Below are 14,942 nucleotides of genomic sequence, written 5' to 3'. Positions count from 1 at the left end.
CATTCTGTCTTAATAAGACAGATGAGATCAGGGAAAGACGTGTTACACTCTGTGGACATCTAATGAGACTGAACGAAGACTTCCTAAACAGGAAAACAGGCAACGAAAACGGGTGGGGAGGCAGAACAAAAGAAAATGTAGAAGAAATTAAGATTGAACAAGAGACCTTACTCAACAGAGACAAATTCAGACCAGAAGTCAAGAAATTCAGAGATCCTCAGGAAGCTAAAACAAACAGAAAAACAACTGGTGCCAAGTGGTGAGATGAAGGACATCATTATGAGAAAATGAAAGAGGTTTGTTGGAAAAGAAAGAAAAAGCGAAATAAATAGTTGTCTTGACATAGTCCTTGATTCCAGGCTGTGTGTTTCAAGTTTACTATTATGCTCCTCAAACCATTGGTTCTGGCCTTGTGACATGGATAATTTGTGATATAATTCTATTCAACTCCTCATGCTTTTGTAGAATCTGAAATCAGCTGCCACCAATTACTGAATTCCAAATCAAATGCTTCAAATGAAAACTGCTTTGTATAACCTAAATGCTGTGTAATAAAAATCATTTCTGATCTAACATAACAGATACTTTCAGCACCTGCACAAAATTGCTTGAAATGATCCGTCCCTTTTTATAGTGCTTTCTTTGCTTACATTTATGTAATCAGATTTCTTCATGTAATTAAAGTATTTTGTATTTGGTTTCTCTTTCAGAAATTATTCCTTGCTTTATTAACACATTTTGGAAATCAGAAGAACCCCTGTTTTACTGTGGCATAGTAGGTTTCATGGGGGATGACTTCCATCAACTAATCCTGCTAAGTGTGATTTGAGAATGGTGCTCATCTTCATTTCAACACTCTTTTGAAAAGCCTCTTGAAGCAATACATTTATTAAAATTGAAGCAGGAGGTCATAATGCCTTGCTTCTGACAACTAGTTTCAATTAAAAGACGATGTTCTAATTAGTATTAACTGATTAAAATACTGATAAAACATTTCACTAACTTTCATAATACTCTGAATAAGGAAAGGTAACCATTCACATGGGTGACTGATGTCTGGTGCATTGAAACATGCAATAGAAAACTATTTATACTCACTTTTGGTCATTCTCTAGCCAGGGTGTCTACATGGACAAGGAAAAAAAATTCCCGGATTTCTCCCGGGTTTCCCGGTTAAAAATACACTTTCTCCCGGGTGGAAACATAGTTTTTCCCTGTTAATTGACAGTATATTTTCTCTCGGAACTGTACAACTTATCAATCCTTTGAGTGGTTATGGTTTTATACATGGGCGTATAATTTCCCGGCGCTTTAGAAAACGAATAACTTTTTGGAAAGATGTTTGATGTGCGGTAGTAACATGTACGCTGCATATTTTCGTATTATGAAAGTATAAATTCGAATTCCACCAAACACCGCATGTTACTTTCTGAAGCATTGAAATAAAGATTGCGATGCGTATTTGTAAGCCAGTCATAGCTCATGTCACGTGATCTCGCCAGCCAATGACAGCGGATATTCAGAGCTTCGGACACGTGGTGTAGTCAGCCAATAGCAACAGCACTGTTCAGTAGCGGGAACACATGAACAGGAAAAGTTAATGGTTTAAATTAATATATATATAATGTTACTACAAGAAAAACAAAGCTTTTACAAGGCCAATATGCTGCAAGAGAAGCTAAGCTTTCACTTATAATTTTGATCGTTTATGCACGTATTGTGGGGCGGCGGGTAGGGAAAATATGTTGTTATATAATTTGTTTGGTTTGTAGAATGTAAAACCAGTTCCTATTATTTAGAATGTTATTTATGCTGTCTTTCGCTGTTCTCAACACTGGCTCTCTAACTACAATATTGGCTACCAGAAAGTGATTAGCAAAACGTGAAGCCTGTAATTAGAATTCCTAGTGCCCCACTTCATCTGAGAATACACTTACAGTTGCAGCTTATAGCTCTGAGGAATTAGGAGATTGTCCGGGATTTATAATCAAAAACGATTTTCTAAAATAGTTGAGTATATTCTGAAAGTCACAGATGAAAAACAAAAGAATCCACACAACCTAACTAACAGAGCAGTTCAGAGTCTAATGCGCTGATGCAACTATAAATATCCAAATTAAATGTCAAAATGAATGCTTGCCATAATTTGATGTTTAGGTTCATCAAACGCCACGCTAAATAATGGTAGAATGTTTGTTCCGCGGCGGCACGTGAAAATACGACAATACACAAACTGAAGCTAGATAAAGAAAATCATCCCAGAATTAACACTTCACTTGGAAATGATTTCATGGTTACGCGTATCTCGAGTAACTTAATACGGCATCTGAGGCTGTTTGTAGCAATGATATCGACGCGACGCGACTCCCGACACAGATGGCGTGCTGTTCAGCGTCTGGAGAGAACTGGGGTCTTGCTTCCTTGCGCAGTGTTCTTATGTATAAAGCCATGGTGCGGACGGCTAAGGGAACGCCTGATCAAATCGGCTCTCCCGTCTAGCCGCTGGGCTAGTAATGCACCACTTTAAGTTACCTAATAAATCATAGCTTCTCTTGCTGATGGCCGATGAAGCTCTTAATTTAAATGTGCATTCAGCACACAGGTAAGTATTGGTAATAAAATTTTGACGTGGCTAAGTTAAATATTTTGGGCGAGAGAATTAATTTAATTACACTGCACGCAGTAGACGAGCTCTGAACTGGCCCTTTGGAGATACGCTGTCGCTATAGTTTTATAGGTATTCAAATGAAACTTTTCACATCTTCATAGTTATAGTGGATCTCCAACCTACTTAAATATAAACATCCTAGCCTTATTTATTAGCCTACTTAATCTATCTTGCTTCCTTAAGTTTTAAGACAAAAACCAGAAAATCATGAATTTCCACTAAAATTTTAATTTGTGAAACCCAAAGTACTGTTTTTATTAAATTATTATGAAAAAGGAAGCTAATTATAAATTTTGCAGTCTCTAGCCAATGATTTTTACAGAAAAACGTCCAAATTTCGAAAATGGCTAAAGTTATCGAACTGATATTCAACACATATTATTTTAGTATTACTCCTGACATGCTATAATCGTTTCAGGTTATTTGCTTAATTTTTAAAGTATTGCGCAACATTTATGACGTCAGAGCTAGTTGCAGTGGACTGGCTGGCACACAATGGAAAGACTGATGTGAATTTACTACGGCGTGAGTAGGCTGCTTCCCTACAGTATATAGTTGTAAGATATATCACACAAATGTGCCAGTACATTTTTTTGAATAACGACATAATCTTCTGGGCTATAAATTCTTCTAAGTGGCTCGTCATCAAAGAGCTGATTTTTAAATGAGTCCCAGATTCCCAGTGAAGTATGCATTGACCTGATATTAAGCTTTTCAATGTGGTTTCGGGATGTAAATTTCCTTGGGTACCAGTACTTTGTTATCTCATGTCTGGTTCTTTGTTATGGCATAATGCCATACGTGCTAGAAGATGAAAACATACACTTGAAATGCACTGAACAGTTGAAACTAGCCAATAGTTTGAAATTAAACCCTTTGTTTCAAATATACTGACTGCCTCAGCAGAAAAGATTAATAAAAGAAAATTTCTTCAGCAAACCGATAAAAATAACTTCATTGTTCCACGTGACAATTAATGCTTGACTGGCAGAAAAGTGGAAATAAAATAAAATCTGAAACTAATAACATATTTTAGCCGTCCGTAATGATGTGACTGTATTTTAATTCACATGATAGCTCCCGGCCAAAGAAATCAATTTTGTTTTCATTTGACGTGAGTGAAGTAGGCAAAGAGGAAACAGCAAAATCACTAAATGTAAACACGGGTCACAAGGAGACTACCCGCTTCCCTATTATAATTCAGACTGCTCTGCACATCAGACCCGTATCTACGATATTTCCGAACCGGGGCAATAGTAGATAGTGGCGTCCCTCGAGCATTTGTGATAGGACGTCAAAAATTTAAAAAATCGAATTTTCAAAAATACATTCATTTTGTAGCGCACATCTTTCTGAAGACTCCGATAGAGACAACATACGTGTCTGAGGAATTGTAAGACATGTTATCTGATCTTAAGTGCGCCAAAGTGCAGCGTCACTCCTCTTCACACAGCATTCTTCTATCACACGTCACTGTATTTCGGTCTGTGGAATTGAAACGTGTATATTTTGTACTAGATGCCATCAAACTATATTCAGGACAGCGGAAATTAAAACGTCCAATGGTGCCTCACCTGCTTCCAGTTGGCCGGTTTGACATCCTGCACCTCTTTTTTTTTTCTTTTTCTTTCTATCTTTCTTTTTCTTTTTTCTTTTTTTTTTTTTTTTAAAAAAAAAAGCTCTTCAGAAAATTTGAACTCTTTATTCCCTATTTGCTAACAACTTGCTGCTTTGCATGACATAAAATTAAGTATAGGATACAGAAAGCCAGTAAAGAGAAGAGACAAGCAAGACAGTACACATTTCTTCAATCCTTAGCTCCTAGAATTTTTTCTCTCTAATCTTGCTACAGCCTTACATGGCGTGGTTTCCTTTCTGTGAAAAGATCTGTTACCTCATCAAAGTTCGTCAAACGTTTTGCTACTTGAAAAATCGAAATGTCGTTGTCTAATACTGAAAAAGCTGTAAGCACAAATAGGCCCAAGACTGGTGTGGTTTCTCGACCTGATTACCTGTGTTTTGTCACTGTCTGCGAGGTAAAACAAAATAGCCCTTTATAATACTCCAGCAATTGTAACACACACCAAATAATCGAGACTGTTTTGGCAGAAATGGTCATTTTTATAACACGGCAGAATAGAATTCACGAAGTACCAATATCAAATGCCTGTTAGGACTACTACAAGCAAAGACCTTTATGTTAGGAAATAGTTTTACACTTCATTCATACGCTCCGGTTTCTCAAGCATGAGATCGAAAATTAGTAGTGCGAAATTTTTATAGAAATTTTGAATCGTCTTATTCTTCCATAATTTGTGTGACGTCCCCGTTTCTTCTCCTTCCTCGTTCTAACAAACAATGTTGTCATCACTAATTCTGTGTCTATTCCTGCCAATGTCAAAGATTATTCGCTGGTTAACTTCACTAACTCTGCCAGAATCACCAGTTTAGTTATCCCGCAATTATTTTCCGGTTAGGCATTGTTACGTGTTTGTACAACGCGTTTTCCGCACTACTTCCAGAATAGACCTGCTGCTAGACCGGCTGCTACCCGGGACTGTACAACTGGCCCTTGCTAGTACAGCGATATGGCCAAACATTTTCTGTCAAAATTTCATTTTCTTGGATACACCGAGAAGATGCTTACACAGCCAACAGCCACGTTTCTGTAGGCAGAAGCGGAAGAAGGTACTACTCAACTGCGCATGCGCATGATCCCACTCGTAACTGCTAAAAAAAATCTAATGTTAACAGTTGTGACGTCATGCTCATCGGAGGCAATTTGTTGTTACGAAGCATTGCATAGTCTTCCTAAAGCCTTTGACACATTTTGCTGTTGGCAGACGCTTGTAGGAGCACTGTGTTTTGTTGCTGTATATGGCACATTTCTTTTGCAATTTAAGTTTTATTTTAGTTTTTTCTCTCGTTCACGTTTTATTGCTGCAGTATTATTCTGCAGTAGCAGGATACAGTAATACCCTTTGTTAGAGTATTGGTTCTTACCAGTCAAAATTGCAAAAATTTAACTGAGAACAAAAACAATGAAAAATTCCCGGAATTCGAAAAAATTCCCGGGTTTTTCCTGGTTTTCTCCCGGATGAAAAAATTCCCGGGTTTTTCCCGGATCTCCCGGTTGTCCCGGGTTGTAGACACACTGCTAGTGGAAGTACACACATTCACAGACACAATCATACGGACACCCAAACGCACATGCCTGTGGCCACAGCAAGATTGACTGTTGACTATCGATAGCAGCTGCCTGGCAGATGGAGGTGGGTAAGAACGCATGAGATGAGGAGGGGATACTGGGACAGTGTGAGGCAGGTCTTTCCAGCACATTCTGTGCTCAAACAATCCCCCTTGCCTAAACCTCTGCTGATCTGTTCCCCACTGCCTAACCTTATTGTTTCCCTTCTCTCTACTGTCCACATCACTCCTTCCCCATCTAGATGATGTAGTGCCTTCTACTACCTCTTCCTCACACCTTTGTCCCCCTCCCTGTCTCCTTCTTTCCCATCTCTACCATCCCTCTCCCTCTCTGCCTTGACTCCCTGCCAACTTCCTCATCTCCACCTTCCTCTCCTTTCCTCCCATCCATTTCCCCCTCCCCCTCGCCCTCTCCCTCTCCCTCTCCTTACCTCTTATATGCTCTATCCACTGAACTCTTATCATCTTACCGTGCAGCTGCTGAGTCAGCTGTCAACAGATCTGCCTCGCACTATCCCATTACCCTCTCCTCACCTCATGTGTGATTCCCCACCTCCATCTGCCAAGGCAACTACTATCGATAATCAACAGTCAGTCTTCTGATATCATGGGCATGTGTGTTGGGTGTCTGTGTGGTTGTGTGTGTCAATGTGCGTACTTCCACTAGAGAAAGAGCAAAAGCTCAAAACCCTATATAAATAGTTTTCTGTCGAGTGTTTCTATGCGCCACATCCGTGCCCTGAAATGAGAAATGTCCTGCCCACTATCTTTCCCACCTCTCCCACAGTGGTATTCTGCCATCCACCAAACCTCCACAATATACTCGTTCATTCCTAAACAACCCCTGCTCCCAACCCCTTACCTCATACCTCATAGCTCTGTAGCAGACCTAGAAGCAAGACCTGTCCTGTACATCCTCCCACCACCACCTACTCCAGTCTAGTCAAAAACATCACCTATCCCATCTACCTGTGAAACCAGTTATGTGATCTACAAGCTCAGCTACAACCACTGTGATGCATTCTGTGTTGGCATGACAACCAACAAGCTGTCTGTCCACATGAATGGCCACCGACAAACTGCAACCAAGAAACAAATGGACCAGCCTGTTGCTGAGCATGCTGCCCAACACACATTCTTTGTCTCAATGACTGCTTCGCAGCCTGTGCTATATGGATCCTTCCCACCAACACCAGCTTTTCTGAATTGTGCACATGGAAACTTTTCCTGCAATATATCCTACGTTCCTGTAACCCTCCTGACCTCAACCTTCATTAGCCATTGTCCTTGCCCATCCAGCCCCTTCCCTGTTGCCATTCCAGCACTACACAGCCATCATTTCACCATCGCACCCAGTGTTTTTATTCCCTCCTTTTCCGCTACCCCGCTCCCCACCCCCTACCTCTCCGCTGCCCTCTGTGTAACCTCCCGACTGCACATAGCTGCCCTACACTCTCTCCACCTCATCCCTGCATGCTCCCCATCAGCTCTTTACTGTCCCCTACCACCACTCTACATTCCCCCCCCCCCCCCTCTTGCCATTCCAGCCTCCTCCTTACCCCCACCCCGTCGCTACTCCCATCATACACTGTTGCTGCTGCTCACATTGTGGCTTCAGTTGTCAGAGACTGCAGTTTTTGTGTGTGTGTGTGTGTGTGTGTGTGTGTGTGTGTGTGTGTGTGTGTGTGTGCGTGTGCGTGTGCGCGTGCGCGTGTGCGTGCGCGCGCGCTTGCATGTCTGTCTGTCTGTCAGTCATCTATTTTTGACGAATGCCATACTGACCGAAAGCTAATTTGTGACAGTCTTGTTGTTGTGCCCATCTGCGACTTAGCATCTCCGCTATATGGTAAGTAGCAACTTTCCTTTTCATAATATTGACACACCACTCAGCTATAGGTGCCTTTCCTTTACTTTACATATTATTCCATCCGGGAATTTTTGTTATTGTTTTTCGTAATACTTTGCCTAGAAAAAGTCCTATTACTGTTATATAATCTTCTGATCAAATAGAATTGTTTGATGTGCATCGTGATAATGTTGTTAGAATTTTATTTTTGTATGTGTTTAAGCTTTTCAAACCAACTCAGTTGAAACACTGTATACACAATTTGCATGCAGCCAGAACTGATAATTTACGAGGGATTCCCAATGTCATTTAGATGCACTGAACTATCTATTATCATTAGCCATTAACATATTGGAAATTTACACAATGTTTAATTTGAGTCATAAGACATGTTGTAATTTTGACATAGGGCTTATGTAATGCAGTGGGAAGTATAACAGTAGCCTTTAGAACAAAAGTAGCAGCCTCAACTGAAGGGGAGTCTTTTCCGGCAATAGCACTTGTGTAGGTGATTGTTGTGATGAAAGTCCAAGTGTGTATGTTTACAAGATGGTGCCACATTGTTTTTTGCTTAGAGTGAAGAGGGCAACACTGTCTCACTGAAGCAGCAAGAAATGTCAGTTGTTCAATGCATATATCTGTTGTCTGTGTGCAGGACAATAAAAGACTAAAATTATTCCAAGTTTTTTTTCTCTTTATAAAGTTTAAAAATCACCTCGAACATACATGTGATGCAATAAAACTATTTGGTACACGACTGCTGCTCGACTAACGGCTGACTGTTGTTAGTCGAGCAGCGGTCATGTACCAAATAGTATTATCTTGTGACTTCGGTTTTACATATCTGATGGAAAAGAATGACCTAGAGAGCAGTTGTTTTGTAATTTTTTGTGACAATGATTTTAAATCGGCTGGTCTGCCTCATGTATCGTTATATCTAAATGGTTTATAAATGTTAAGCTACATTCAGATCCAATGATGGCACCTTTAGTGTGTTGAAACTGGTTATCCAGTAAACAGTATTTATGAGATCTTGGCTTTTGAATTATTTCTATAACATGTTTCCATTGGTCCACAGTCCAATCTCAGTTGTACCATGCCTGCTGCAGTTCTGTTAGAACTGAGACTATGCAATATAAAAGCCATGGATTCTGTTCACAAAATCACTGTATTTATTCAAAATAGTCTCCCCCAGGATCAAAACACAGCTGAAATTGTTTTAGAAGTGTTTTGAAGCAGTCATTGTAGTCCTTTTTTGGAGTTTCATTTAGTACTGCAGTACCATTTCCATGGATGTTCTTAACTGCACCATAACAGTGTCCTTCCATTGCAAACTTCAATTTGAGGAGCAACCAGAAGTCGGCTGGGCCAAAATCTGGCAAATACAGTGGGTGGTCTAGGACTTTAATCCAGTTACTGGCCAAAAACTAATGCACGGTCTTTACTTTATGAACTGCAGTGTCATCATGGAGAAGCAACAAGGAACCTGTCTGTTCACTTTAGGGGTGAATTCAATGAATTCTCTCTCTAAAATGCTGGAGCAATCAGAAAACTTAATGTTGCCATTTTCCAAAGAGTATCACACACGTACTGTTACATTCACGACCATGCTTGCTGCAGCACTGCTAGCACTTTGAGTTTCTACGCAGTTGTTTTTGAAACTTCAAGGATTGTAACACCGCAACTCGCCATGAGGTAGCATTGCAGATCGCTGGCTGTCTTGCTTTACAGAGCGGGCAAACCTCCAATGTGAAAAGGCACCCTGTTGCCTGTTTATGGTTTCACTGCCCTTCAACTAGTTTCCATAAATGTACATAACAGTAGCACATGAACAGGCTACCAGATTTGGCATTTGCAAGATGCTTATTCCCAGATGTCAGGCCATAACAAACTGCCCTTTGATCAACATAAACTTTCTTGTGTTAGTATATTTTCCATTTGTGCCCTGTACCATTGTTATTATGATTCCCTTTCACCTATGCTCTGCATATAAACTTACCTTAACATATGAAGTGCCTCCATTGCCACCAGCTGGCATTCAATCTCATGGTGGGTGATGGTCATGGTCATAATGTTTGGCTCATTAGATTTCTTTCTGAAGTTAGCTTGTTGCAGATTGAATTTTATTATGAAACCATTGTTTTATTTTTGTACAATAATTTGCATAGTTAAATCAGAGATGTAACTGAAGTAACAATATTTCCAATATGTCTTGCAGAGCGTGATATGAGGTACTCGAGATGGAAGATGGCTATAGAGAGAAGTCTAAACTGGGAACCAGAGGCTGTTGAAAAGGAAATAGGTATGTGTAGTTGATCCTAGAATTTATTTCACATGTTAAAAGTGTTGCCTTTACAATCTGGTGTTTCAAATAATAGTATTCTAAGGTTCTGGAATGTAAAAGCAAGTGGGGAAAGTTGTGTGTAACAGTGGTTGACTAAACAATTGGGAAACTAAGGATAAATAATAATAGTAGTAGTAGTAGTAATAATAATAATAATAATCCCCGTGGAGGCCCGGGAAAAGAATAGGCCTCCGGTATGTTCTGCCAGTCATAAAAGGCGACAAAAAGAACAAACCACTAATAGGGCTAACCCCCCTTTTAGTGTGATTAGTTGGTTCAGGACAGAACTAAAGAAGCCTCGGACAAGCACCGTCATGGTCGGGGACGACGCTTGAACCCTATGCCCGCCCACAATGGTAACGACACTGTTAGCCAACTGGAAAATGATTTAAATCCAAATAGAGATGTTTTGCAGGATATGCTTCCTGCAACCACCCTAGAAGGAAAACAAAGACAGAGGATGAGATGGTCAGATGAAGTTAATCGACACCTCATGTTCTGTTATTACCAAGCAACAAACCTAGGAACCAACACAACTGGATACAGATCACAAGTATACACAACATTTATTGCCAGATACCCAGAATTAAAATTTTTAACAGAACGACGACTAGCTGATCAGATCCGTGTAATAATAAAAAATAACAGGATACCCCAGTCAGAATTAGGAAACATCAAACAACAAGTACAACAAATACTGGAACAAAATAATGTGCAATCAGAAGAAGAAGAAAATACAGTAATGGACTCAAACATCCCAGAGCAAACAAACAAAGAACAACACGCACCAATTAAACAATCAGAGGAATCCGAAATCTTAAGACAGCCACCAGAACAAGCACAAACAGAACATGAAGTGACACAGATGTTAGATATAGAAGAAAAATTTCAGCTAACATATATAGAATACAAAGACACAAATACAGACATTAGACCATTCTTGCATAGACCACCAAATAACCCACAAGTCGAAACAACAATAAAAACTATCAACACAATCATACACAACAAAATAAATGAAAACACAAATATGGAAGAGTTACAACTACTGGTTTATATAGGAGCACTCACTACACTAAATATACACACTAGGCAGAGATCAGAACCAACCAACACACAGAAGAAACCCACAAAACCAGCATGGCAACACAGGCTACAGATCAAAATAGAAAAACTGAGAAAAGACATCGGACAGCTAACACAATTTATAAGAAATGAAATCTCGGAAAAAAAACGAAAAGGTTAGGTAAAATCTCACAACAAGAAGCGACAGAGCAATTAGACGAAAAGAAGCAGAAATTACAAGCATTAGCCAAACGACTCAGAAGATACAAAAAAAGTGAAAATAGAAGGAAACAAAACCAAACATTCAACACAAACCAAAAGAAATTTTACCAGACAATAGATAACACACACATTAAAATAAACAATCCACCAAACATAACAGACATGGAACACTTCTGGAGCAACATATGGTCAAACCCGGTACAACATAACAGGCATGCACGGTGGATACAAGTAGAAACAGACACATACAAGATGATACCACAAATGCCTGAAGTGATAATTTTGCAACATGAAGTCACCCAAGCAATTAATTCTACTCACAATTGGAAAGCCCCTGGAAATGATAAAATAGCAAATTTCTGGTTAAAGAAGTTCACCTCAACACATTCACATTTAACTAAATTATTTAACAGTTACATTGCAGACCCATACACATTCCCTGATACACCTACACACGGAATAACATATCTGTAACCTAAAGATCAAGCTGACACAGCGAACCCAGTTGAATATCGCCCCGTAACATGCCTACCAACAATATACAAAATATTAACTTCAGTCATTAAACAGAAATTAATGACACATACAACACAGAACAAAATTATAAATGAAGAACAAAAAAGGCTGCTGCAAAGGAGCACGAGGATGTAAAGAGCAACTGATAATAGATGCAGAGGTGACATATCAAGCTAAAACTAAACAAAGGTCGCTACACTACGCATACATTGATTACCAAAAAGCTTTTGATAGTGTACCCCACTCATGGTTACTACAAATATTGGAAATATATAAAGTAGATCCTAAATTGATATAGTTTCTAAACATAGTAATGAAAAATTGGAAAACCACACTTAATATCCAAACAAATTCAAATAATATCACATCATAGCCAATACAGATTAAGCGTGGAATATACCAAGGAGACTCATTAAGTCCTTTCTGGTTATGCCTTGCTCTGAACCCACTATCCAACATGCTAAATAATACAAATTATGGATACAATATTACTGGAACATACCAACACAAAATCACACATTTACTATACATGGATGATCTAAAACTACTGGCAGCAACAAATCAACAACTCAACCAATTACTAAAGATAACAGAAGTATTCAGCAATGATATAAATATGGCTTTTGGAATAGACAAATGTAAGAAAAATAGCATAGTCAAGGGAAAACACACTAAACAAGAAGATTACTTATTGGATAACCACAGCGACTGCATAGAAGCGATGGAAAAACAGATGCCTATAAATATCTAGGATACAGACAAAAAATAGGAATAGATAATACAAATATTAAAGAAGAACTAAAAGAAAAATATAGACAAAGACTAACAAAAATACTGAAAACAGAATTGACTGCAAGAAACAAGACAAAAGCTATAAATACTTGTGCTATACCAATATTGACCTATTCATTTGGAGTAGTGAAATGGAGTAACACAGACCTAGAAGCACTCAATACACTTACACGATCACAATGCCACAAATATAGACTGCATCACATACATTCAGCAACAGAAAGATTCACATTAAGCAGCATCGACAGAGATCCTGGGTACAGTATAGAGTGTGACCTGGTAAAGATTGCGTCGGCATCGAGACACACCAATGTTGAATTTGTATCTGTCCTGAGACGCCATGATCGGCCTCATTTGAACTCGTCTGTTGGGAGAGTTAATTTGGAGTTGGAACGGCTGTTTGGGTCGGGTGCGGGGGCTCATATTAGTGTGGTTCCTGTTGATTATCTCAGTAGGTGGGACTATACCAGGCACGGCCTACATCTCAACAGGAAAGGGAAGGGGAAACTGGCTGGGGTAATAGCAGGAAATTTAAGGGGGGGAGGCACTGCCATGAATGGTAAAATATCAGTGGTTACAGGTGTTGGAGCAGCACCTTTTTTAGGATAGGTAAGACAGAAAGATGTCAAGTTCTTCGAGAGGTCAGGATTGAAACAAATCTTCAGTTTAGGAAAGAAATTAAACAGCACAATTCTAGCACATTGGATCACCAATCACAGCTGTCAATTATAAATTTTCACCAATCACCAGAAATTTTATCTCCACCAAGTTGTATCTCAGTCCTAGGTAATTGCATTGATGAATTAAAGTCACCCAACCCAGTTGACATAATCTGCCTCTCTGAGCACCATGTGACCACTGGTATAGGAACTAAGCCTAAGCACAATGAGAAACTCAGACAGGAGAGTACTGCAAATGTTAGAATAAGGAAAGGTTCTCATAAAAGTATAATTAAAAATAGTGTAAGTATATTTCATCAAATTATTGGGAGTTTAAAGAATAAAGTAGATGAGCTTCTGGTTTGTTTAGAAGATTTAGAAGCTGAGGATGAAATAGATATACTATGCCTGTCTGAGCATCACATTGTTACTGATATGGACAAGGTAAATGTAAGTGGATATAAGCTCTCTGCACATGTAATGAGAGAAAATATGGAGAAAGGAGGAGTTGCCATATATGTCAAAAGTTATCATTGTGTAAAAAGTATAGAAACAAAACAGTTTTGTGTAGAGAAACATATAGAAGCATGTGCCTGTGAGCTTAAATTAAATAAAGGCACATTTATAATTGTAACTGTATATAGGTCCCCATCAGGAAATTTTCATCTGTTTCTGAAAAATTTGGACTCCTTGTTGTGCTATCTGTCAGACAGGGGTAAGCAAATTATTATTTGTGGGGACTTCAATGTAGATTCTCTGAAAGAGGGTAATAGGAAAAATGACCTTGAAGTATTACTCGGTTCTTTCAATTTGACACCCGTTATTGATTTTCCTACTCGGGTGGTAAAGGATAGCAGCTCATTGATAGATAACTTCTATATAGACCAAGATAAGTTTAACCAGATAAATGCTCAGCCTGTTGAGAATGGTCTTTCTGATCATGGTGCACAGCTAGTTACAATATATAACATAGCTCCATTCAGCAATACTAAACAGTCCTCCAAAGTAGTACGTTCAGTCAACGATTTAACAATTGCAAATTTCAGGGAAAGCCTTCAGCAGTTAGACTGGGATGAGGTGTACCGTGAACCTGATGCCAATTTAAAATATAATTTATTTCATGAAATTTTTGTAAATGCATTTGAAAACTGCTTCCCCAAGAAAATAGTTAAATATACTCGTAAGAAACCTTGTAACAAACCATGGCTTACTAAGGGTATAAAAATATCTTGTAACCGGAAAAGGGAAATGTATCTGACAGCAAGAAAGAGTAGTGACCCAGAAACTATCAAAAATTATAAAAACTACTGTGTTATATTAAGAAAAGTTATTAAAAAATCCAGGAGTATGTGTATCATGTCTTAAATCAGCAACTCTGATAATAAAATTAAAACAATTTGGAATATTATTAAAAGAGAAACAGGTCAACCAAGAGCAGAGGAAGACAGTATTACCATCAAATTGAATGAAAACTTTACGAACAAAAAGTCAGAAGTTGAAAATATTTTTAATAATCATTTTCTAAATGTTGTGGATATAGTAGGATCCAGGTGTTCATTAGAAGATGCTAGGCTGTTAATGTAAGAGACCATACCTATGCAATTTGATACAATTGAAATCTGA

At 38.7% G+C, this 14,942-nt stretch overlaps 1 protein-coding gene across 4 annotated transcripts in view; it reads left to right on the top strand.

Moving 5' to 3' along the window:
- Positions 1-14,942, top strand: part of LOC124794696 (glycerol kinase-like) — a 164,887-nt gene that overhangs the window by 121,348 nt on the left and 28,597 nt on the right. For all 4 annotated transcript variants that reach the window (XM_047258261.1, XM_047258259.1, XM_047258258.1 and 1 more), the window contains one exon: positions 9,940-10,023. In XM_047258261.1, coding sequence (XP_047114217.1) covers positions 9,940-10,023 — 84 coding nt within the window. The remainder of the gene's footprint in view (positions 1-9,939; positions 10,024-14,942) is intronic.

Source organism: Schistocerca piceifrons, chromosome 4, assembly GCF_021461385.2.
Source record: "Schistocerca piceifrons isolate TAMUIC-IGC-003096 chromosome 4, iqSchPice1.1, whole genome shotgun sequence".
NCBI lineage: Eukaryota > Metazoa > Arthropoda > Insecta > Orthoptera > Acrididae > Schistocerca > Schistocerca piceifrons.
The sequence above is the reverse complement of the archived record's forward strand: the minus strand, read 5'-3'. Positions and strand labels throughout refer to the sequence as shown.